The sequence below is a fragment of the Natator depressus genome, chromosome 9 (assembly GCF_965152275.1).
Source record: "Natator depressus isolate rNatDep1 chromosome 9, rNatDep2.hap1, whole genome shotgun sequence".
Lineage (NCBI taxonomy): Eukaryota > Metazoa > Chordata > Testudines > Cheloniidae > Natator > Natator depressus.
This window is the reverse complement of record NC_134242.1, coordinates 33,867,120-33,891,745: the sequence shown is the minus strand read 5'-3', so window position 1 is coordinate 33,891,745 and position 24,626 is coordinate 33,867,120. Positions and strand designations below refer to the sequence as shown.

The window sequence follows — 24,626 nt, the reverse complement described above, 5'->3', positions numbered from 1 at the left end:
ACTAAACCAGGTTTTCTCTGCATGTATATATGGGCATATTTGTGCATCTAAATTGGTCTCTACTCTTAAACCGAGGATTAAGATCAGGATTTATCTAGTCTGTTTGCAGCTGTATTGCCCCTTATTATAGGCTATGTGCATTTTCACAATTTAGAACTAAGGTTCAAGTCAAAGTCTGAATTTCAGGTATGAGTGCAAGAGCATCTATAGGCTCACCTTTTTAACTGAGGAGATAACTGTAGGGCTTATGTACAGTTTAACACTAGAGGAAGCTGATGCACTGATAATATCATCATCTGTTATAGTATGTTCTACATGTAATCAGAGACATTGTGGTGGGTTCACGTGAGGAGTCTAAAAATCAACAAACAATAAACGTGACCACAAACCAAAGAACTTACTGGACTTGATGTTCTACTTCTCCATTTGTGAAATGTATATGTGGAAAACTAGTCCTGGAGTTATATTTATGTCACACTAACAAATCTGTTCCCTTTGAATATATGATCAGGTCATAGTCCGATATAGTACACAACACCAGTCTTTTCAACCACATAAGGCAAAAGTTCTCCAACATTTTCCAGAAGAAAACAGGGTTAAAGTGAAAGGGAAAATATCTTCATGTACAAATATGGAAAGGCTTGCTGGAGATGTGTTGAGTGAAATAGAATGCCACTGTGTGTTATGAAGTATATCAGACAGAACAGGCTACACCACAGACTGAAGTTCAATGACTTGGAGCACTTGTCACTGAGGTCACTGGAGACTGATAAGAGCTAAATTCTAATGTCAGACACTCAGAAGTTTATAGCTGTGAATCTTGTAAGACTGGCTAGTTTGTGCACATGGGACAGCATAGCAGTGATTTTAGAAGACATCTGACAGTGTACTTGGGAGTATTTGAGAATGAACATGAAGCTGTAAGTGTTGAAGTGTCTATGTTCTTGGTCTCCAGAGGTATTGGAGCAGAACACTTTAAAATCGAGCTGCATGCCATACCAACATAGGACTAAGTGTTAGGCATAAGTAAGTAGGGCCCTACCTAATTAACAGTCCATTTTGGTCAATTACAATTTAAAAAATCTTATGACCCTGAAAATTTCATAATTTCAGCTATTTAAATATGAAATTTCATGATGATGTAACTAGGGGTCCTGACCCAAAAGGCAGTTGTGGGGGGAGGGGTTGCAAGACTATTGTAGTGGGGGTCCTGGTATTGCTACCCTTTTGCACTGCTGCTGGCAGTGGTTCTGCCTTCAGAGCTGGGCTCTCCAGGCACCCAGCTTTGAAGGCAGAACCACTGCCAGCAGCAGCTCAAAAGTAAGGATGGCCTGGTATGGTATTGTCACCCTTACTTCTGCGCTGCTGACTGCAGAGCTGGGTCCTCTGTGGCCCAGCAGCTGCCACTCTCTGGCCGCCCAGGTCTAAAGACAGCACAAAAGTAAGGGTGGCAATACCACGATCCCCTTACAATAACTTTGCTACCCTCCTCCCCACTGTGATTTTTTGTGTCGGGACTCCCAGTTTGAAAAATGCTGGTGAAATCTGTATAGTGCAGGGTAAAAGTACACAAAAGACCAGATTTCACAGTTCATCACGCATTTTTCATGGTCCTGAATTTGGTAGGGCCCTAGGTATAAGTAACTGTACTGAATCACTCATCTGGATTGGTCAGTTGCTGGATTGGTCAGATTGGTTGACTTATTTAAAGGGTGATCAAACATGGCAGCTACGACAAAGGTTTGGCAAAAACTTCAGGATTCTAATGCCTAGTTTTCAGTAAGCTTGTGGATGTGCCTTTTGTATAAGGAAGACAATGACTAACTTTGTCCATGCACTACTGGATACACAGTGCACATCCCCATATTGGCTATAGTATGTGGGTCCCCATTTAGCCATTGTGTACACCTTCAGTGCAGTCTGCACGTGAAGCAGGTACACATTAGCACATGCACATGCGCGGGCTCATTTCCAGTAAGCTGCTTCAAGTAGGTCATCCCATGTCAAAGAAGATCTAGAGCCTAAAAGAGTAACGAAATCAAAGTAAAATTCCCAGGTGGTCAGATTTTGCTAAAACTCAGCCTCTGTTTCCTGAGGTTCACGAATCTTTCTTTCAATATGGGGACAGATTGAGGCTAGCTCACCTCCTCTGTAAGATCTCCTCATCCCTCAAAATTCTGAGCTGCTTTTTTTTTTTTTGGTCCTCCTTTTAATCTTATGGGCTCCCTTCTGAGCTTTACATCCCAACACAGGAAGCAAATGGCTGACACCCTCCTCAGGTTCTTCAGCTCTCCCACCTTCATTCTGTGGCAAAGCCAGCTGGACAGTCTTTCCAGGAAAAATCTTCTGGGGCGTGCGTAGCTTGTCTGCCCTTCTCAGCTCTTCAGCAGCGAGATCCAAAAGGGTTCTCCTGCAGCAGCACAGTCGCATTACCCCAGTTGGCCTTTCTGTTCCATTCCCATGCTCATACTGTGCTTATCAATATATTAGGAAAAACTTTTTCACTAGGAGGGTGGTGAAGCACTGGAATGCATTACCTAGGGAGGTGGTGGAATCTCCTTCCTTAGAAGTTTTTAAGGTCAGGCTTGACAAAGCCCTGGCTGGGATGATTTAGTTGGGGATTGGTCCTGCTTTGAGCAGGGGGTTGGACTAGATGACCTCCTGAGGTCCCTTCCAACCCTGATATTCTATGATTCACTTGAGAGTTTAATTTAAAGGTGCCATAATTTTCAAGGCCTCAATGACATCCTGTGCAGGATTTAAACCAGGGCCTTTTGCACTCGGTCACAGGATGAGCTGGGTTTTTAAGAGGTTCAAGTCCTAGCTCTGAATTGTGCGTGGTTTCTCTCCTGCACTGGACTCATATACCCAAGAGGAGGTACCTGAGAGCAAGCCTGCTGGGAAATGAGGCAACCATGTCTCAGCATAAGGGATTAGCTGGTAGGAGCAGTACTGTCCTGGGAAGCTTTCTGGGATCAGTGGAAATATCAAAAGTGGTTCCCTGTTAAGAGGGAGCTGGAGAAGGAACCTAGGAAGGTCTGTGTGAAGAAGAAGCCAGGAAAGGAGTAAGAGTAGCAAGCATTGTAGGCTATAAAGCAGAATGTTGTGGGTTTAGTGCAGATAGTTGCCCACAATTTAAGGTTTCAATCCTGGGATTTTACACAGAAAGGGGGCATGGGCCATCCTATGGAGCCATCTAGAGAGGTGGTGCAGGAGGGCTGAAGAAAGAATTCTGAGCCCACGAAAGGGCTAAAAGGTTGGGTTTGTTTGGACACTTGCAATATTGTCAATCCCCAAGCATTCAAAAAATCACAGGTTTGGCTTAAGTCATGAGATTCTAAAAACAATTTTGGGATTCATTTTATTTGCCTTCCGCTTTGACACAGTAGGGTACACTTGTCACATTTTCCAAGCTTTTTTTCTCTGCAAGCATGAGCTAGAATTTTTTTTAATGAAAGCTGAGATTCTCATGGTACTACAAGAATCCAGAAACTGGAGTTTGAGGGGAAAATGCCAATTATCATGAAATTTTGTGATTAAAATCACAAGTTGGCATCAGTGTCTTGTCTCCTCCTTTCAATAGGAAACTCTTGCTTTGACTGGGTGACCATGTTACCAGCAAACTGCAAGTCTGCTAAACAGCCTTGGCAAAACTGAGGCAGCACCTGTATCTTAATGCCTCTTGGAGTAAGCTGCTGCTACACGTTTGGATTTAGAGCCCTTTTGGTCTACCATGACACACCCCAGACTGTGCAGCGTTAGAATTCCTCTTCCAGGAATTCTGCTGGCATTGAAGTATGTTCACTGCTTACTGAACTGAAGCTGCAGTGCAACCATAAAATCTAACAGGTATCTTGGGTCCTGTTGTAGAAGAATATGGGGGAGGAGAAGGATGTGTCAACCACTTTCCCACTGAAAGAACCTTCCTTTGATTTTGAGGATCGTGAAACTGCCTTCCTGCAAGCTACCTTTAAAAATAAAGCTAGGGAATTAACCGGAAGACACTAGAGATAAGAGGCAAGTCATATGCTACTTCTCTCTCTGGAAGACACAAGGAGTCTGTCAGGGGCCGCTTGTCTGCCACAAAACCTTGCCCTATTGACTATGAATAAGACTGTTCTAAATCCCATAATGCTTCCACTGAGAAGGCAAGTCAACTACTCAGAAATTATAGCTACCTCCATGAGAGTACAGGAAGCAATTGCAAGGAATCAAAGTGCTAGCAGTAATAAAACACATTCTTTTTTAAATAATGGGCCAAAATGTGAAATGATTGCTTCTATTTTGCTGTACTGAATATGTCAAAAATAGTGACCTTGATGACTCAAGGCTTAATCAAAAAACACATCTGCTCCTAAAAATAATTGTCTTCCTTGCAGATCTGGCAGATGGTGCTACACATCACACAAGTAGAGGTAATTTAAAGAATTCCCCAGGTTATCGCTAAAGAAAATTAATCTTGTGAAACAGTATCAACAAACTTCAATTTTCTACCATCTTGAGCTTCCAAAAACTCACTGATCAGTAATTGTTCCTATTTAAGGAACATGTTCAATAAATACTAAGTGCCCATTACAGTTCTTAATAGGATTAGTTCAATAAAAGCCTACTGCTTTTCATCTTTTCATTATGATCCTTAATCTCAACACTTTGAACATACAGAATGCTGATCCATGAAAGAAGATAATCTTTGTTAAAGTAAGTGAATTGAATAAATGCAGTGAAGTTTTTTAGTGCAATTAAATTCCAGCTATGGCATACAATGTTCCTAATGTTCTGTTGATGATGCAACTGAAAACTAGCAAAAATGGATAGTAAAAACAGCTTGGAATTCTAATTCAAGATTCACCTCACTGGAGGGCCAGCAGCCTCAAAGTTCTGAGAAACGCCTATCAAAGTTTAGATAGTGTTTTGCAAGTGCTTTGGAGGTCAGGATTAGAATTCAAAATGATCTTGACAAACTGGAGAAATGGTCTGAAATAGGATGAAATTCAATATGGACAGATGCAAAGTACTATACTTAGGAAGGAATAATCAATTTCACAAATACAAAGTAGGAAATAACTGCATAGGAAGGAGTACTGTAGAAAAGGATCTGGGGGTTATAGTGGATCAGAAACTAGATGAGTCAACAATGTAATACTGTTGCAAAAGAAGTGAACATCATCCAGGGATGTATTAGCAGGAGTGTTGCAAGCAAGACACAAGTAGTAATTCTTCCACTCTACTAAGTACTGATAAGACCTCATGTAGAGTATTGTGTTCACTTCTGGGCACCACACTTCATGGAAAAAAACATGGACAAATTGGAGAAAGTCAAGAGGAGCGCAACAAAAATGATGAAAGGTCTAGGAAACATGACCTACAAGGAATTTTTTTTTTTAAATTGGGTTTGTTTAGTCTGGAGAAGACTTGAAGACCATAAAAGATTGTTATAAAGAGGAGGGTGATAACTGTTCTCCTGTCCTCAGTGGCTAAGGGGAAGTAGTAATTGGTTCAAATTGCAGCAAGGGAGATTTAAGTTGGATATTAGGAAAAACTTTCTAATTGTAAGGATAGTTAAGTACTGGAACAAATTACTTAGGGAGGCTGTGGAATCTGTCATTGGGGGTTTGAAGAATAGGTTAGACAAACACCTGTCTGATGTGGTCAAGATAATATTTAGCTCTGCCTTAGTGCAGGGGACTGGACTAGATGATGTATCGAGGTCCCTCCCAATCATATATTTCTGATTTCTACACTTAATCCAAAATTGATCAAAACATTGGAAGCTTTTTGTCCACTGTTTTACTCATTATCCCACCTCTCCTCCTAACCCAAACTTCCCCTGAACCTTGCCTCCTGATCAGCTCTCTGGCTGACTTCATTTCTCACTCTCATGCTCGGACACGCACCAACCAACCACGCACAATCCCCTGCCCTCAACCCCAATGACTCCCATTACCCTTTTATGCTTCCTTATGCCTGTCTCTTTCCTTCCTGATGCCAACATTTGCTGCATATGTTCTGTGGTTTCAACTTTTTTTTCTAGTCCACGTTGGGTAAGTCTTCAAAATCTCACTGCTCTTCCTTCGCAAGGCAGGAGGAACCTCAGCTTGTATGGTCTTCCTCTGAGTCTAGGGTAGAGATGGAGACCACCAGCAACTGAGAGAAGAGACTTCCAGACCTGATTAAACCCTTTCTTGAATTTGGCAGAGTAGTCAGAGAGAGAGGCATTATTAGAAGTCAGAGTGGTATTTCCCTAAATCCAGGCAACAGTTGAGCATAATTTAGTGTTTGACCTAGTTGTCCCCACCCCCCGCCCCATGCCCCTAATCAATGTGTGCCTATTGCTACCTGGAACTTTGTCACTTTGAAAGTAATTTAAAACTTCAAATATCCCAATACAAACAGATTCAAGTTTATTTAACTTAAATCCATTACTAAATCTGTTAGTGTTAACATAAGCCCAGGCTCAATTTGTCCCTCTGACTTCATTCTGGGGCTCCAGATGTCAAAGGATCATGATCTTACTTTCACTTTGCACCCAGAAGCACTTTACAAACAGGGATCACTTCATCCACCATCTTTGAGGGTGCAATATAGTAGCTGTTCAGTAGTATATAGCAACTCTAGCCAACAGTTTTGCACAGGAAGTGAAAGATATCTCTTCTTATCAAAACTTCAGGGAGATCTTAGAGAAGCATAATACAATACAACTTGGACTTTAGCGATGACACCCATGTTATATAATATACCTACACTTATGGAGAATACCATAGAAACTATAATGAACATAAGTAGCCATAAGAACCCAGGCAAGGAGACACATCATGGAGATGAATACTTGCCTGCTCAAATGAGGTGGGCAGGAGGGTTTTGACTTCCTTGCCCAGGGGCTGTTCTGAGAAGAAGGGATGCTGGGACGAGATGGGACCATCTGACCAAGAAAGGAAAGAACATCTATGCACACCAACATCCAACCTAGTGAGGAGGGCTTAAACTAGGTTCAAAGGGGGCAGATACCAAAAGCACACAGATAGGTATACAAAAGGTGACCTCAACAGAGGGTTAGATATTGAGATCAGGGATCACAATAGGATCACAACAACAAGAGGGAAATCAGTGGGGTAATCTGATAACCATTTTCAATATCTATAAACCAAAGAGAGTATGGGGTGATAAAACAGGAAGAGCTGGAAGTATTCATACTAAGCTAAATTATGACAATTGCCATAGAGATGTGGTGAGCTAAGTCTCATGACTGGAATATTGGTATAAAGGAGTATGGCTTGTTCAGGAAGGACAGACAGGGTAAAAAGGGATGAGGTGTTGCATTATGCATCCACAATATATACACTTGTTCTGAGCTCCAGTAGAAGGTGAGCGGCAGACCTGTTGTGAGTCTCTGGGTAAAGATAAAAAGGGTTGATGTCATGAAGGTGATCTATTATAGACCACCAAAATCAGGAAGAGGAGGTAGATGAGGCAGTTCCAGAAGAAATAACAAATATCCAACACACAAGAGCTTGTACTAATAGGGGACTTTTTAACTACCAGATGTCTGTTGGAAAAGTAATACAGCAAAACACAAAACTGCCATTACGTTCTTGGAATTTATTGGGTCAACTTTTTGTACCAGACAGTGGAGGAAGTAATGGGGGGGACAGCCATTTTAGACTTGAGTCTGGCTAACAGGGAGTAATGGGTAGTGAATCTGAAGGTGGACGGCAGTTTGGGTGAAAGTGATCATGACATGATAGATTTTAAGATTCTAAGAGAAAGAGAGTGAGAGCAGCAGAATAAAGACCAGGGGCTTCAGATATGCAGACTTTACCTACTAGCTCTCTGAGTTTAAGGTCCCACGGGAAGCAAATCTAAGAGAAAATGGAGAGCCGACAGTTTCTCAAGAAGACTACACTAAAGGCACAACTGCAAACTATTCCGGAAAGCTTGAGAGACTAGTAAGAGGCCAATATGGCTCCATACGGAGCTCTTCAATGACCTGAATCCTACAAAAAGTGGAAGCATGGACAAATTGCTAGGGAGGAGTACGAAAAATTAGCCTAAGCGTGTAGGAATCAACTCAGAAAGGCTAAGACACAAAATGAGTTACATTGAGGAAGGGCTATAAAAGGCAATAAGAAGAGGTTCTTTAAACATATAAGGACTGAGAGAAAGAAGGCCCGTGTAGGTCTAAAAAAAAAAAAAAATCAAAGAACTGATGACTGAAAGCTGAGGAGTTTAAGGCATATTTTGCTTCAGTTTTCACTAAAAGGGTTAAGGGTGACCAAATACTCAACACAATAAACATGAACAACAAGGGGGAAGCAACAAGCCAAAATAGGGAAAAAACTGGTTAAAGAATATTTAGATAAGTTAGATATATGCAAGTCAGTAGGGCCTAATGAAATTCACCCTATGCTACTTAAGGAACTATCTGAAGCAATCTAAGAACCATTAGCAATTATCTTTGAGAACCTCATGGAGGACAAGTGAGATTTCAGAGGAATGGAGAAGGGCAAACATAGTAATTGCCTTTAAAAAGAGGAACGAAAAGGTCCTACGGCATTCTAGACCAACAAGTCTAACTTTGATACCTCAAAAGATACTGAACAAATTCTTAAACAATATAGGTGTACGCACCTAGAAGATAATAGAATTATAAGCAATAGCCCCCATGGATTTGTCAAGAACAAATCATGCCAAACCAACCTACTTTCCTTTTTGACAGGGTTACTGGCCTAGTAGATTGGGAACTGGAGTGGGGGAGGGGAGGAGTAGACGTAATATATCTTGATTTTAGTAAGGCTTTTGATATAGTCTCATAAGCAAGCTAGGGAAATGTGATGTAGATAAAATAACTATAAAGTGGGTGAACAAGTGGTTGAAAGACTGTACTCAGAGTCATCAGTGGCTTGCTATCAAACTGGGAGGGTGTATCTAGTGGGGTTCCATATGGGTCAATCCCAGGTCAAGTACTAGTCAATATGGAGTAAACAGTTTGCTTACAAAATTTGCATATGATACAAACTGAGAGGGGTTGTAAGTGCTTTGACGGACAGTCTTGGACTTCAAAATGATCTTGACCAATTGGAGAATTGGTCTGAATTCAACAAGATGAATTCAATAAAGACAAGTGCAAAGAAGTACTTCACTAAGGAAGGGGAAAAACAAATGCACAACCACAAAATAGGGAGTAACTGGATAGGGGCTAGTACTGCTGAAAATGATCTGGAGGTTATAGTGGATCGTAAACTGAATGACTCAACGATGTGATGCAGCTGTGAAAAAGACTAATATCATTCTCAGGTGTATTAACAGGTCTGTCATAAGTAATACATGTGAGGTAATTGTCCTGCTTTACTTGGCAATGGTAAGGCTTCAGCTGGAGTACAGTGTCCAGTTCTGTCCAACACTTTAGGAAAGATGTTGACAAACTGGAGTCCAGAGGAGAGCAACGAAAATAACAAAACATTTAGAAAACCTGACTGTAATGGGGTGTTCACCCCACATCACCCCTGAAAGGGTTAAAGTGGCTCAGAAGGGGATAATTAACCTGATAGAGTGCACATGGAGGTAGATTTAGGCTTCACTGTCAAGCCCTAATTGAAGATGGAGCTCATCTGGGCTGGAATAGGTGGGGGCTTGTATAAAGCCAGGAAGCGAGAGAAGAAGGGGCTTGTAGCATAAAAACCTGTAGTTACTCTCTAGGCTTAGAGAAACCATAGGGAAGATCCAGAGGATGAGTAGAAGACCTGGGATCCTGGCTCAGAAGGAATGGTTCCTCTACTAGCCACTGGCATAGTAGAGGAACATAGCTTTAAACTGGGGGACTACCAGAATATCTGGTAAACTAGTCCAGTGATGTGATTTATACCCCGGAAGGGGAAAACTATAGTAACCTGGCTAGAGGGCTAAGTACAAAGAAGGAGCATCCTAACTAACTAAGAGGAAGAACTACAACTCCAGGAGCATAAGAAGGGGGCTACAGAATGAATGGGCAACAGAAGGGGGTGTCAGACAGGGTGGAACTACTTCCCAGATGCAGCCACAAGGAGATGCTCCAGGGGTGAGCAGAGAACTCCACTACCTTGACCTAGGAGAAAACATTTTAAAAAAAAAAACTGGGTATGTTTCGTCTTGAGGAAAGAAGACTGATGGGTGGACCTGATAACAGTCTTCAAATATGTTAAGTGCTGTTATAAAGAGGACAGTTGTCTTCCATGTCCACTGAAGATAGGATAAGAAGTAATGGCCTAGATTTTAGGAAGAACCTTCTAATGATAAGGGTTGTTAGCCTTATTAATAGGCTTCTAAGGGAGGCTGTGGCATTTGCATCACTAGAGGTTTTTAAAAAACAGGTTGGAGAAACACCTGTCAGGGATGGTCCAAGTTTACTTGATCCTGCCACAGCGTAAGGGGCTAGACTTATAGGACTGGAAGGGACCTCTAGAAGTCATCATTTCTATGATTCTATCACCTCAGTTTCCCGTCTCAGGTAAAAGATGGCATTTACAGTAGCACAATCCTCCCTAACCCAGAACTGTTTTTATTTATTTACTTATTTATTTGCCAGCAGTGATTCAGAGGGAAGGCTGCCAGCTACTAAACTGCCAACCTGCCTTTGCAGCATCTAAGTGTTTCTCAGAGATCTCATGTTCCTGGGTGTAGACAACTGAGGGTTTTAGCCCCTCCCAAAAATTAGTTATTGCATTAATAAATATAGGAAATTTTGGGAATAAAGGAAACTACCTCGCAGGGTCCTAGAGCTGGGCACTAGCCACACCTGAACATCTACGCCACAATTAAACAGCCCGTTAGCCCAAATCACCTGACATGGGCCAGCCATGGGCTTTTAATTGCAGTGTAGACATACCCAGAGAGACCCGAGTTCCTTTGGCCTCCTGTGATAATACATCACTTCTTAGTTTTTCAGCATCTTTTAGTAGTAATTCTAATTTTATTTTCTTTGGGTCAGACTGTGACTAGACCCTGCACAGGTACCCAAGAGAAGGATTTAAGCCACTTTATACCCCTAGAGCAGGGGCTGACCATAGTCTTTGTTCTTTTATCCTCCTAAGGACAGAGACTGCGTGCTAGTGTTTTTGCAGACACTTTGCAGACACTCCAAAGGAGTCGGATGGACATGCAAATGAGTGTATGCTACACACCTGAAGAGATGCATCAGTGGGTGCATTCCCATGGTATGCCTAGGAGCTCTGAGATGCAATATTTCCTGTTGCCTCCAGTGGGAGGGTGCAGCTCCACAATGTAACATCGCAACAGAGACCACTGGCTTTGTGCCAGTGGCTTATTTGCAACTTTAGAATATTCATACTTAAATTACTGGGTTTCATTATGAAAGTGCAATGTACAAGAAGAGAATAGTACCCCATGGGGGCTACCAAGAGAGGAATAAATGAGCTGTTGCCATCAGTCAGCCAAAATGTATCATCAAGAGCAATCATTCACCCTTTACTATCCCATTGCTGCTACTACTACATTCAATATGCATAATGGCCCCATCTGTGTGTTTTGTTTTTTTTTAAATGAACCCAAACACTATGGTATCTTGTGCTCAGAGCTTCATTTAAGCTTTACCTCTCTGACAAAAGGTTGCGAACTATCAAAATTATCTAAAACATGTAAGTATCGAAGTATACAAAGAGGAGTAATTAAATACATGCCTTTTTAAAGACTTTAAGCTTTGCAAAAAATCCCAATAAACAGTATTTAAGAATCACTTGTCAGTTGTAAAAAGCTTTTAACATCCCTGGGATAGTTAAAAACAGTTACATGGAATTTTCAAGTTCCTGTAGCTGTCTGTTCAATGGCGGGAACATAGTTTAGGGGTGGATAGTCACAGCTGCTGTTCAACCATCCAAGGAAGTAAGGCCCTACCTCACTTAATCAATCTTTTCTGAACCAGAACCTAACAAACAGACTATTCCTGCTGTCCTTCCAATGCTGCTGGTATCTGCTGAATTTTGTACCCTGTTTTAAAAAATTTAACTTTGCATGTAAAAGGGTCAATATAGTCACTGTACAGTGACAGCTTTAGATTAGATGCTGTTGAAATTACTATTCTAGCACAACTCGTTTTGATCAGTCTTGACGTGTGTACTTCAATCAGAGCACAGATGGCTAGTCAAACAGATAATCTATAAATACCTTGAACAAATGTGTGGGTTTTTGGTTATGGAAGTGGGACCCATGCATAATGTAATGGGACAATATCTAGGTCTGAACCTGTACAGTGCTAAGGGCCTTCAAAAGCTATGCAGCTCCCTCCACTTCTGTTGATTTCACTGGGAATTGAGGGTGCTGACCACCTCCCCTCAATCTGGTCTGGAGGCTGATATGATCTATAAAGTAAATGAGTAAAAGATATAGTGCTAGTTTTATGCACTTAAAAAAAAAAGCAAAGTTCACTAAGCACCTGCTTTATTTTCAGATCTCACATGCCATCACTTCTATTCAAAATCAGGAAGCCTTTATTGTGGGCATTAATGATGTTCAACCTTATTTGTAAACAGGATTTTAAAAAAAAATTACTGGAGAACACCCCCACTTAACTGCACGTTACACTGAAAAACATGCTGTATCCTTGGAAATCTCATATCTTTTATTTGGTGATGATTCCTAAAATAAGGATAACCATGTTTACATACATAGGGCCTGATTCTGATATAAATCAGAAGCAGCTGTCAAGGGCCTAATGGGGTTATACCAGTGTAAAACTGGTTGAAGGGAGACCAGATTCAATAAGTGCTTGAGCAATCACTACCAGGAAGTGACTTTGTTTTAAGCTTTCCTGTCTAACCGTGGGCTTCACAAAACACCAGTGCTGTCGCTGAGAGATGGGAAGAGTTAAAAATGGGGGGGCATGGTGCCAGGGATGAAATATGCAGACTTCTATTATAAATGTAAGACCTGATCCTGCAAACACTTAGTTACATGTTTAACTGTACTCACATGAGTAGTTTAATTGAAATCAGTGAGGTTACCCACACACTTAAAGTTAAGCACATGCATAAATGTTTGCAGGATCGGGGCCTAAATCCCCCTTCATATAGTAAAACCTCACACACAGCATGGAATTGATATAAAATGCAGATCTGTGCTCAATATTAAATAAAATAACCATAGAAAAGCAAATATGGAAAATGTAGAAGTGAAAATAATCATGTAATGATGAGCAAAGGTTGCTTACAGAAATCCTAAATGAAACTCTATTAATATTGCTACTAGAGCTACAAAAAGGCAGATGAAACAGCAATGCCTGGTAATAATTTGTTGACCTGTCCCTCCCCATTATCCCAGACATCTTAAATACTGATCAAATCTTATGCCCCTGAATGTGTCTGGCTGGCATGGCATAGCGTATGGTAAATGGCACATATTATAAACCCTTTTTTGTTAACACGTTTGAAGTGGTCTATTCTGAGGGGCAACTTAAAACCATAATGCATCTAGCTAATTCCCCGTTCTCTTGCCTTTGCAGACTTTAGGCTCTTCAGAGTGCTTCCTTCTTTGCACAGTGCCTGGAACAATCTGTCACTGACCTCAGTTAGACTGCTAATAGTAGCTGACACGTCTGGGCCTGCTCCTGGAGTTGCTGAACATCCAAAATCCCTCCCGGCTTGACTTCAATGAATCTGGAGTCAGCAAGATTCCTATTGTATTATGGATGCATAAGGACTTCAGGATCTGGCCCAACCATGTCTTCTCTCTTCCCCCTCCCCCACCCCAATCTCCCTGCAATGTACAGTCTAGGCTTATATCCCTACAACAATTTATACTTGGGGTGCCAAGATCTCTATCAGCAGGCTTCTCCTGACATAGATTGGTGCACGCTACTAAAACAAATTCGGATGACCAGTTGTTTAGAATTCTATCAGGCTTTAATTCTGCTGGATTTTAAGCAAGCTTTTTTTCCCCTCCTTTCCAGAAATAAGTACTATCCAATGCAAAATTAAGTGTGAAAACATCTCTCACAAGCTTATTGAGACTTCATTCATAACCTTCGGTAGCATTCAGTTCTCTATATCACAGGTCACTATGTCGGTTGGTTTTGGCAATTCACTTAAATCTTCACAAAACAATTGGTTGAACTTCCTATCTAATTACAAGACCTAATGCTGATCTCCTGCATAGCAAATCTACTCGATTGATATTAAAAATGGAAGTTGACACAGTTCCTGTTTTGATAAATTCTCTGTATAATGTAATGCAATTTGCTACACTCAGAGCATCAATGTGATTTATCAGTGGGACAGAAGGCTGTTCTAGACCAGTGGTTTTCAAACTTCTTTTCTGGCAACCCAGTTGAAGAAAATTGTTGAGGGGTTTGGGGTGCAGGAAGGGGCTCCAGGTTTGGTGGGGGGTCTGGGGCAGGGGATTGGGGCACGGGCTTACCTCAGGCGGCTCCCAGGCTGCAGCGCAGCGGGGGTGCTAAAGCAGGCTTTTTTCCTGTCCTGGCAGCGCAGACCAAGCTGTGTCCTCCGCGGAAGTGGCCAGCAGCAGGTCTGGCTCCTAGGTGGAGGCACACAAGCAGCTCCATGTGTCTCTCGCCTGCAGGCACTGCCCCACCCCCCAGCTCAAGCTAGTGCTTGGGGCGGGGGCAGCATGCAGAGCCCCCCGTGCCTAGGAGCCAGACCTGCTGTTGGCTGCTTCTGGGATGCAGCACAGTGTCAGAACAGGTAGGGACTAGTCTGCCTTAGCCACGCAGCACCACTGCCGGGATTTTTTACAACCTGGTTAGTGGTGCTGACCAGAGCCGCCGTGACCCAGTGCCTTACATTCAATGTGACCCGCAGTTTGAAAACCACTCTTCTAGAAAATGTTATCTGCTAAATTTATTCTTTGTTCCATCCAGTTCTGGATCTTGGTCCCTTTATTAAAAGACAGAAAATATGTTTTTGACTCTTAAGTTATCAGAAATAGTGCCTGAATTGACTATGGTTTTAACACACAATTTTACTAGCTTTCAAATTTTAAAAGCTGATTTACACAGTACACTTATAGTGAAGTCTTCATTGTCACAGAATGACAGTAACCTCTGTAGAGAGGTTCACCGTGATTGAAATTGCAAACCACTTTAATTCTACTCCAGTCACTATATCCAGTTACACTGGAATCAACTTTAGGGCATGTATATGGTAAGATAATATCCTATACACTAATAATTTTATATCAATGAAGTTACTGATAACACATTCCAATTTCTGTACACAAGGCTTGATCACCTTTCTCTTACAGTGGCATAAAGTCAGCAATAACTTTACTGAAATAAATGGAATCTCACAAATATAAAACTGGTGAGAGATCCAAATCCTTAACAGAAGATGCTATTTGATGGGGGGGAAAGAGATAGTAAGTCAAGTTACTTATGGTAAATAAAACCACCTATTCTGATCAGGTACAACCTTAAAAGTTGAGCACATACGGCAACCAACACACACTGAATCTAACTCTGTTACAAATCTAAGGCTGGTGGAAGATTATCTGTAATATTTTGTTTGTGTTACACTTAATTAAGCAATAGCCACTAATCTTGATTCCACAAAAAGCCAAATTCCATGGGTGCAATTCCCACTGAACATGTAACAGCACATTTGGCCCTAAGGAAGGACAACCTGACTCTCAAGCAGTAGATGGATGCCTTCCATAGTATTTGATTACGAACTGACGTGAGCTGATATGATTTCTGATCTAAGGGAATGATAAAGTAAAATGGTCTAAATTGAGCGTTTGCATCTAATTTACATTCAGAAGTTCCAACTGCTCTAATGAGACTGTTTCTATGACCACATGCAGATCTGCTCCTAAACTATACTAAGCTATTAGCTAAATTGTATAGGAACAATCTGTGATCATTTTGACGCTAAAGACTATATTCTGTCATCACTTGCTCATAGAAAATCTCTCTTAAAAATTTACATGACACTGGTACTTTCAGTTCCTCTGTAGGAATGAAGCTCTATTTCCCTTCCGATATCCCAGAGAAACACGAATTCAATCATTTTCATTGTTGACAATATGAAGTTAACTATTCATTGATCAAAAATCTGTGGTGCTTTCTAAAGCAAACAAGGCTCTAAAATCACTTCTGAAAAACTTTTACTCCCCCTGTTAGGGCAGCTCAGTACTATTAATCCCTTTGGTAGCATAGTATCATTCAGCCATGTGATCATCTTAGCTTCGTTTACACCAGACCACACGTATCCAGAGCAAGAGCCCAGCAATCCTGGCTTTCCTTCTCTAGTGCTTTGCTTGTATCAGGGCTCCTTTTTTTCTAATGACTGATCCTCTATTGCCTTGCTGTTTGTTTCATACCAGAGCAAAGTTGGCGTGAAAACACTAGCAGCCTGATTTGATGGTGACTTACATTCATTTTGCACAGATATACAAGACTACAGAGGGCAGGAGGCAGTCGGGAACTGGGCCAACAAACCATTGGTAAGAGCGATCCTCCGTTTCTCTCCTAAAAACACTAAAATTCACTGTTCCTAACTGTACAGATCACTAAACCCAACAGTACATAGTCAGATCACTGAGATCTTGACTTTCATAATAAAGATTTTGGGTAAAATTCAGTGTCCTCCTCAAAGGCCCAGTAGCAGTAGAAACAAGTCGTTTCTGTGGCATAACGAGAGGTGTGCATGGAGCTCTACTTCATGGAACCCAGCTGAAAGTGAACTTTCTGGGTAGTTTGCACAGCATGAATTGGGAGCAGCTCAAGGCGAAGGGTGAGCTAAAGATCCTCACTTTCTCTCCTCATGCCAGAGCATGAGCTTGTTCTGATAACTGCAGAGTTATTCCAGCCACTAGGCTGCAGTATATTTCATGGAGCAGCTGTGAAACTGTTTTTTTGTGCTTGGTTGGTGGGTATTTGCCCTTTTTGTCACCCCTCATACCTGAGCCCAGCCTGGCTATTCAGGCTGATTGCTGGGCAAAGGATCGCTCTCATACCTTAGAGGAATGACTCAGCTACTCAGTGAACTACAAAAACACTATTATATTCTAAGGGAGAAATTGTGTATATATAAAAGACGAATGTCAACCAGAATTCTTAGGTAGTAAGAGGTTATGGGGAAATCAAGTGGGAGTTTTGTCTGCACAAGAATTACAGGGTCAGAACCTAGAGCCCAATTTTTCTTTCTTCCTTCTGTTCTGTGGTACTTACACAAGTAGTCCCATTGCACTCTTCAATTGCCAAGTAATAACAAGAACTCCTGACTATAATTCACTGCTTACCTGTGAAATGCCCGGTTAATATACCAAATAGTGAGTATCAGCCTGAAACATTCTGACAGCCTTTTTAGGGTTTCTGTGCAGTATTTGGGAGCCCCTGGGAGCAGGCATCCCAGCCTGAGTTGACTGACTTGGGTTAGTGGGGCTGGTGCTAGTGCTCTAACATTAGCTGTGTAGTGAGTGCTTTGAAGTTGCAGCCTGGGCTGTGAAGCCTGTGGGTGATGGGGTGGTGGTTCAGAGCCCGAGCTCCAGCCTAAGGCACAACTTCAAAGTTTTGTGTAAACAGCTATTGTCAGAGCACGAGCATGAGCCCCCGCTAGCAGAAGTCTAGCCACCAGCCTGGGAGGCTCGCTCTGGCGGGCTCAAAATGCTATGTAGATGTGACCTTAATGACTAACACATTTCTTCCTTTCTTTTTTGAATTTTTAGCTAGATGAAATGGAACGGGGGAGGGAGAGAAATGCCTCCGTTATCAAGGTCCTCCTCAGGCCAGATCCCAATATCCTTATTCACAACCAGTACTACCTTACTCCATGAATAACCCTCACTCCCTGACCCCCCAACTTTAGTGGGTCTCTAGCTGTGGACTAACTTGGCACTCAGTGGGGGAGGGTATTGGAATCTGGCTTGTCATTAGAATAAAGTCTTTTTTTTTAATAGTCAAACTCTTGTACAGATTACAATTAGTCCCTATGTAAAATATACTGTATTTTAAGCACCCTATCCTAAGATGCTCACAGGTCATGTCTCCTAAGAGTGAAAAGCAGCCATTTTATTCAGTTACAAATATAAATATCTTTAGACTACATAATATGTAGACTCCATCTCCATTACTTTAAACCAAAACAAGCTGCTGATAGAATGCAAACCCATGCCTTAGTATTGTTTAACATTTAACAACCCATAACACACACTGGATGGCTTGATTAATTTCTGTAACCATGGCTGTACTACTCTAAAATGCTAATGAATTTCACATCAAGTAGATTGAAATTTCACACAAACTGCTGGCGTAGTTCAAACATGGTACTTGCTTTTGAAAACAAATGAACAACACTGCACTGAATTTCACTTGATTTATAGTGTGTGTGTGTGTGTGTGTGTGTGTGTGTGTGTAAAAGCTCATAATTACCACAGTATATAATGTGAGGTAAAGAATACATGACCTTTTAATCTAACTCCTTTAACAAATATATTGTTACAATTTTGTAGTTCCTGATAAGCTAAGATACCACTTTTTATGGGCTGGAGGAGGGCTGTGTTGCTTTTCAGATTGCAAGCTTTCTATCCAGATGTTACTAGCAGAGCAGTCTTTTCCTTTAATAAACATTAGAACAATTTATTCGGAAGAGGTAAACAACATCGGTAGTACAATTAACTTTCTTACATTAGCACTAAGAGGGTGGCACATCTACAAGACAATAGTAGCATAAAACTGTCGGTGTATGTACAAGCTGATTTTTAGGCATGTTAGACCATTTCCCCACTAATCTGATGTCTTTCCACTAGGAAGTGAAATAGCACAGACCATGTAAAATTGAAAGAGATTAAGACCATTCTGAATACACTGCAGAACTGTTTAGTCTCTTCTAATATAAAAGTTCCCTCTGATCTTCTGTGCAACTACTCTATACACAACCTATGAAGATTGTTTCATTGGTAGTGTAAAAATAAAGACGCTGGCTTACATTTAAAGTCATAATTATGACTAAAAATTTCAAAAATGCATCTTCAAAGCATGTGCACATTCTGGGTCTGCTCAATGCCTCGCACCCCATTCATGGGACTCCCATTGAAGTCAAAGAATGTTCAAGTCATGCTTCTGTAGAGGGCCAGCACAGTTCACTTGCATTTTCCAGACTTAAGTGGAGCACACAGGCCCTGTGCTGACTCTCTGCATGAGAATTTCACTGATGAAGCAGTTAAAGGATTGAGCCCACTAGCTAACTAATCCCCACAACACCCTTGTGACAGATGCATGTTATAACCTAAGTGCTTCTGTTCTCCATGGATATGTGGTCATCCAAGTACATGCTGTATAAAGTGTGCTCAGTTCAATGATCTCAACTGTCCTGCAAGTTTTTAAATAAATAAAAACTAGTAGAAAATAACTCTAAACAAAAACTGTTGGAATAGTCCCCTACTAGCCAGTGTAAATGCATGAGTGGGCTTGGGCACACCCAAGCTTTACTTAACCCCTATTTTGAAGACTTGTGGGACAGCTTAAGCATACACAGGTCTTGTGCTGTCTCTCTGCACAGTAGTGAATTTCACCAGCTGGGAATTTGCTTGCTTAAGAACTACAGCAGCTGGTTCTAAATGACTTTACCACAAGGTGTGTGTGTGGTTTTTCTCTTTTTAAAGTATATTTCTTAACTCCTGAATCCAAATGAAGTTTTATCAAGCATTTAAAAGGATGAATCTTTATTCTTTTTCAACCATTAGATAGAAACAGGGGGATGAAAATTAGAATCCCTTTAAGAAGAGTTTATTAGATGACCAAAAAGCCATGATTCCATAATCAAGCAAGAGAACAAATCTAGCTAAAAGCCCATCCAGGTTCAGTGGTGAAATGAAGGCAGTAAGTGGGGGTGGGGGGGAGGAAGCAACCTGTAAGGGGTGAGGTGGGGTGGGGTAGGGGGGAATGAAACTGACAGTAAGCAATCTAAATTAGAAATGAAATGAAAAATTGATAAGAGAATCTAAAGACCTTATGGGGTGGGAGGAATTAAGGAATTCCCCCCCATGTTGGGAACAAAAGAGATTCTATCACAGTATAGGCCCAATAGTAGATGGAGATGGTAAAACTGTTAATGATGCAAAAAAGACCTAGTGTTCAACATATTTCTGTTCTGTATTTGGAAAGAAACAAAATGAAAGACTCGTGTCACGTTAGGATGATGAAGTACCTTCCAGTCCAGTAGTAAACAAGGATGATGATAAACAGTATCTACCAGGGATAAGCATTTTTAAATCAGCAGCCCTGGATAAGGCACATCCAAGAATTCAAAAAGAGCTGGTGTAGGAGATCGCTGGCATAGTGATGTTCATGTTTATTAAATCTTGGAATACTGGGGAAATTCTAGAAGACTGTTGTGTTTTGAGATAGGTAAGGTGAGATGACCCAGATAACCACAGAGTTACTAGCTTGATCTCAACATTGGGTAAAATAATGGAATAGCTGTTAGGAGTATAATTTAAATCTCATACCCTTTCATTCTTTAATGTTTGGCAACATTTTATTATTATTTTGACTTTTTGGTTAATAACAATAACTGCATTGGTGTAATATACTTAAACTTTTGTAAGGTCTTTGACTTAGTACCAAATGGTGTTCTGATTGAAAACATTAGAACCATACAGTATCAAAGCACACATTAAATGGTTTAAGAAGTGGCTAAATGTTTTCAAGTAGTTATTAATGTGGAATCCTCTTTGAATGGGGGTGTTTCTAGTAGGGCTCCAAAGGATCAGTACTAAAGCCAATACTAATCAACACTTATATCAATTACCTGATAGTAAATATAAAGTTTGTGGATGACACAAACTTGGCAAAATAATGACAAGGCAGCCATACAAAGCAATTTTGATCACTTGGTAAGATGCGGGGAGCCCATTCAAACAATGAGTTTTAATACAACCAAATGCAAGGTCAGACCTCTAGGAACAAGGGGTGCTCACAATGCTTACAGAATGGGGAACTACATCCTGGAAAGCAGTGATTCTCAAAAAAAAATCTAGCGATCGTAGTAGAAAAGGAAATGAACATGAGCTCCCTGTGTGGTGCTGGCTGTAGCTAAAAGGTCTAATAATGCATTCCTTGTATGTATAAACAGGGCAGTAGTGAGCTGGAGTAGAGCGGTGAAAATCACCTCTGCATATGGGACTGGTGATACTGGAGTTGTATGCAGCATTACAATATCAATGTCAAAATTTTAAAAAGGTTGTTGGAAAAACTGGAGAGGGTACAGAAAAGAGCCACAACTGATTTCAGGGCTGGAGAAAACCTCTTTAGCATGAGAGACTTAAAGCTCAATCTGCTTTATCAAAAAGATGTCAAGAGGTGACTCGTTTATTCTCCTGTGAAGGTATTTATACACTATATACTGGGTACTGAAAGGCATAACAAGATCCAATGGTTGGAAGCTGAAGCCAGACAAATTCAAATTGGAAATTAAGCACAATTTTTTTTCTTAAATAGTGAGGGTGACTAACCTTTAGAACAACCTACCAAGGGAAGTAAGTGGTAGATTCTACATCTTAGTCTTCAGATCAAAACTGGATTCCTTTCTGGAAGATATGCTTTAGTTAAACATAAGTTAATAGGCTCAATACAGGGGTAACTGGTGAAATGTAATGGCCTCTGATACGCAAGAAGTCAGAGTAGCTGATCTAATGGTCCCTTCTGGCCATTAGAATGAATCCCTTACAATTTAAGGCAGATTTTGGTTATGAGGGTAGACTGTAAAAACAGCTCCATAGTCAAAAGTTTGAAAACTTATATAGATATTTTTTTTAAGTTCACTTGTGTATTTTAGGATCTGATCCTGCAACTGCATCCTCATGGAGGAGACGAAGGGCTATCTTCAGGGCTGCCAAGTCACAGGCTTAAAAACATGCAGTAGGGATGCTACTCACAAGGTTGGGGAGGGGAGACTGAATAATTGCCAGGAAATCTTATGTTGCCAAGCAAAGCAGCACCCTTCTTTTGGGGTTTCTTATAAGAAACACATGAGCAAGTTTTCTTCAGTCTTCTCTACTAAAATAAAAGCAAAAGCCCTTATCTTGCAATTACTATTCACTAAGTGTTCCCATTAAAGCCACTGGAAGCTGAGATAACTCTGCACCTTCCACATGTCAGTTATCACCGTGTATTTTCCCTCTTTTAACTGCAGGCACGCTTAACATCAGCATTAATTTTAGTTCTCTTTAGAGTGCCTTACTAGAGGCAAAAAAAAAAAAAAACCCATTGTATCCACTGCTAAAACATAAGATGCCTTTATCTCTAGTAGTAAACAATGTCTGTTATCAAGAATCAAAAGTAAACTGCATTTTGAAGATTACTCTGAGAAGCCTGTTGTAACAACCCTTAATATTTTCCTTTTGGCATCAATTTTCTCTTAAAAAGGAAATTCTCTCATTTACACGATCAGCTGTTCAAAAATGCCTTATCTACAACTAACACGGCTGCTACTCTGAAACCTATAGAACTGGGACAGCCAAGAAGTGGTGTACTTGCATTTTGCTCTATTACTATAAAATGAGTGTGGTTGACACACACAGGCTGTCCAGTGAGAAGGGATGAAAAAGCCTCTAGGATATCTTTTTTTTTTTTTATTGCTTTCCTGAAAAACCAATAACCTTATTTGGATTGGTTTTTAATGTTTATTTTCTGTTCAGTGTTTAAGCCCCCTAAATGTGTTTTTATTTCTAATGTTTTAACTTAAATCCAAAACTACCACTTTCACAGCTTTTTTTAAAAGCCCTTTATCTTGCTGATCTCTAGATTTTATTTTTGTGTATACACAAATGTATTCAGAAAAATGTAAAAGTACATTCCATCACATACTAAGTACAGTGTTAAAATACAATTTAATAACAGTTTTGCATACAGTGATTTCTACCCATATTCTGCTCTTCCTAAATTATGCATTATCCGGTCTATCTCTTTAAAACTCTAGACACCCTTGTTTTACTTCAACAGTTTTCACAATATATGAAATGATTATTTGTTCAAAAAAGCATACTTCTCTTCTGATGTGTACTAGTAAAATAAATGCAGACCACTCCAAATCTGAGAGAATATTACTAGCTTAAAAAACAAATCCCCAAATGTAACTACTGCTGCTTCACATAGTTACACTTAGCACATTCATATGCACAATTCATATTCAGTGCTATATGCTACACCTTTTATTTACTGTTTTTGCCCCAACCTGTTATTTTCTTAATCAGCATGAAAGCCATGATAAGATCTGCCATTTCATTTTTATAGCACTTAGTTTTACACTACTGCTACAGAAATGATATTGTGCCAAAGCGAAATCAACACTATATTACAAGGAGCTGAACATCGTGTTCTAAGAGAGAGAATTTGCTGGATGCAGATATTAAAAGTAAACAACTGCTAGTTAAACAATCCTACATCTCACTGAACATTTAGGATGAAATGTAATTTTCTAATGTCCCGCTTTTCATTTATCAGAAATCCCACTTTCTCTACTGCCCAGCAAGATTTTTCTCTACTACAAAGCCATCCTAATACCCTATCCTTGCTTTAGAACTGTTAATTTTCAAGATCTGTATCACTATTTTTACAGAGACAGTGTTGCTCTGGCAAAGAGGGGAGAGATTTTAAATCCCCCATGAATCAGAGTTTCCTCACGGCTTTGCTGTTTATTATTATTAAGGTTAACTAGGACCCTTCACAGCAAAAGTTTTTGCGAGGCACTAAGCACCTGCCAGCCGTTCCGCTGGGCTCTCTGGAGAAAGTCACCCGAGGGAGGGTGGCTACAGGTTCCTATGAGCTTAGCCCCCTTCGTGCTAGGTAGGGGTCAGGAAGCTCCACAAGCCGAGGGGGCTGAGTGTTGGGCAGTACTTAACTGGGCAGCTGGCAGCCCCGAGCTCCCCGCTCCTTCTCCTCGTTCACTGTTTCACTAGCCTGCTCCCAGCCCCCTTGCCCACGGCAGCCCGTTTACAGCGGCGCTCCCGGAGCGCTTCGCTCCACAGTCCGCAGGCAGGAGGGGAGCCTGCGCCCCAAATCGCCGGCCAGAGCTCCCCTCCGCAGACGGCTCGCCCCTCGCCCCAGGGGCGTTGGCAGGTGCCCGGCGAGCAGAGCCAGGGGCCCGCGGTCCCACCCGGGGGCAGCCCGGCTCCTACCTGGGAACGGTGAGCAGAGAACGGCCGGCCATGGCGAGGAGACGAGCCCCGGGCTCTGACGGTGTCAGGGGAAGAGCGAGGGCGCAGGGCGCTCCGCCGCTGCCATCGCACTGCTCCAACCCGGCTACGCGCCGCCCCCTGCCTCGCTCCTCCCCCCGCTCCCGCCCCCGGGAGAAGGGCGCAGGCCGGAGCCGCCGCCGCCCGCTGAGTTCGGGCCCCGGCGGCCCCCTGAATCCCACCCCGACTGCCCCCTAAATCCCGAGCCCTGGTGCCACGGAAACCGGAATCCGGCACCTGCACCCGGCTGCTCCTTGGCCCTGCTGCTGCCCCAACTTTCACGGCAAGGTCAGAGAGTCCATGGAGTTGCTCTCACTGCACCAAAAGATTCCGGACCTCCATGCACCCTGGCATGCCAGTGCCGCAAAATCTGGGCTCTGACACGTGTATCTTGCCCCAAGCCCCAGATTGTACAATCTGTGTGAAAATAGGAGTAGCTGTTCCTCTTCCTG

At 41.5% G+C, this 24,626-nt stretch overlaps 1 protein-coding gene across 4 annotated transcripts in view; it reads right to left on the bottom strand.

The window, feature by feature from the left end:
• Positions 1–24,256, bottom strand: part of SPHKAP (SPHK1 interactor, AKAP domain containing) — a 90,924-nt gene extending 66,668 nt beyond the window's left edge. For all 4 annotated transcript variants that reach the window (XM_074963864.1, XM_074963866.1, XM_074963868.1 and 1 more), the window contains exon 1: positions 24,118–24,256. In XM_074963864.1, the coding sequence (XP_074819965.1) occupies positions 24,118–24,149 (32 nt within the window). In that variant the 5' untranslated portion in view covers positions 24,150–24,256. The remainder of the gene's footprint in view (positions 1–24,117) is intronic.
• Between the last annotated feature and the right edge of the window lie 370 nt (positions 24,257–24,626).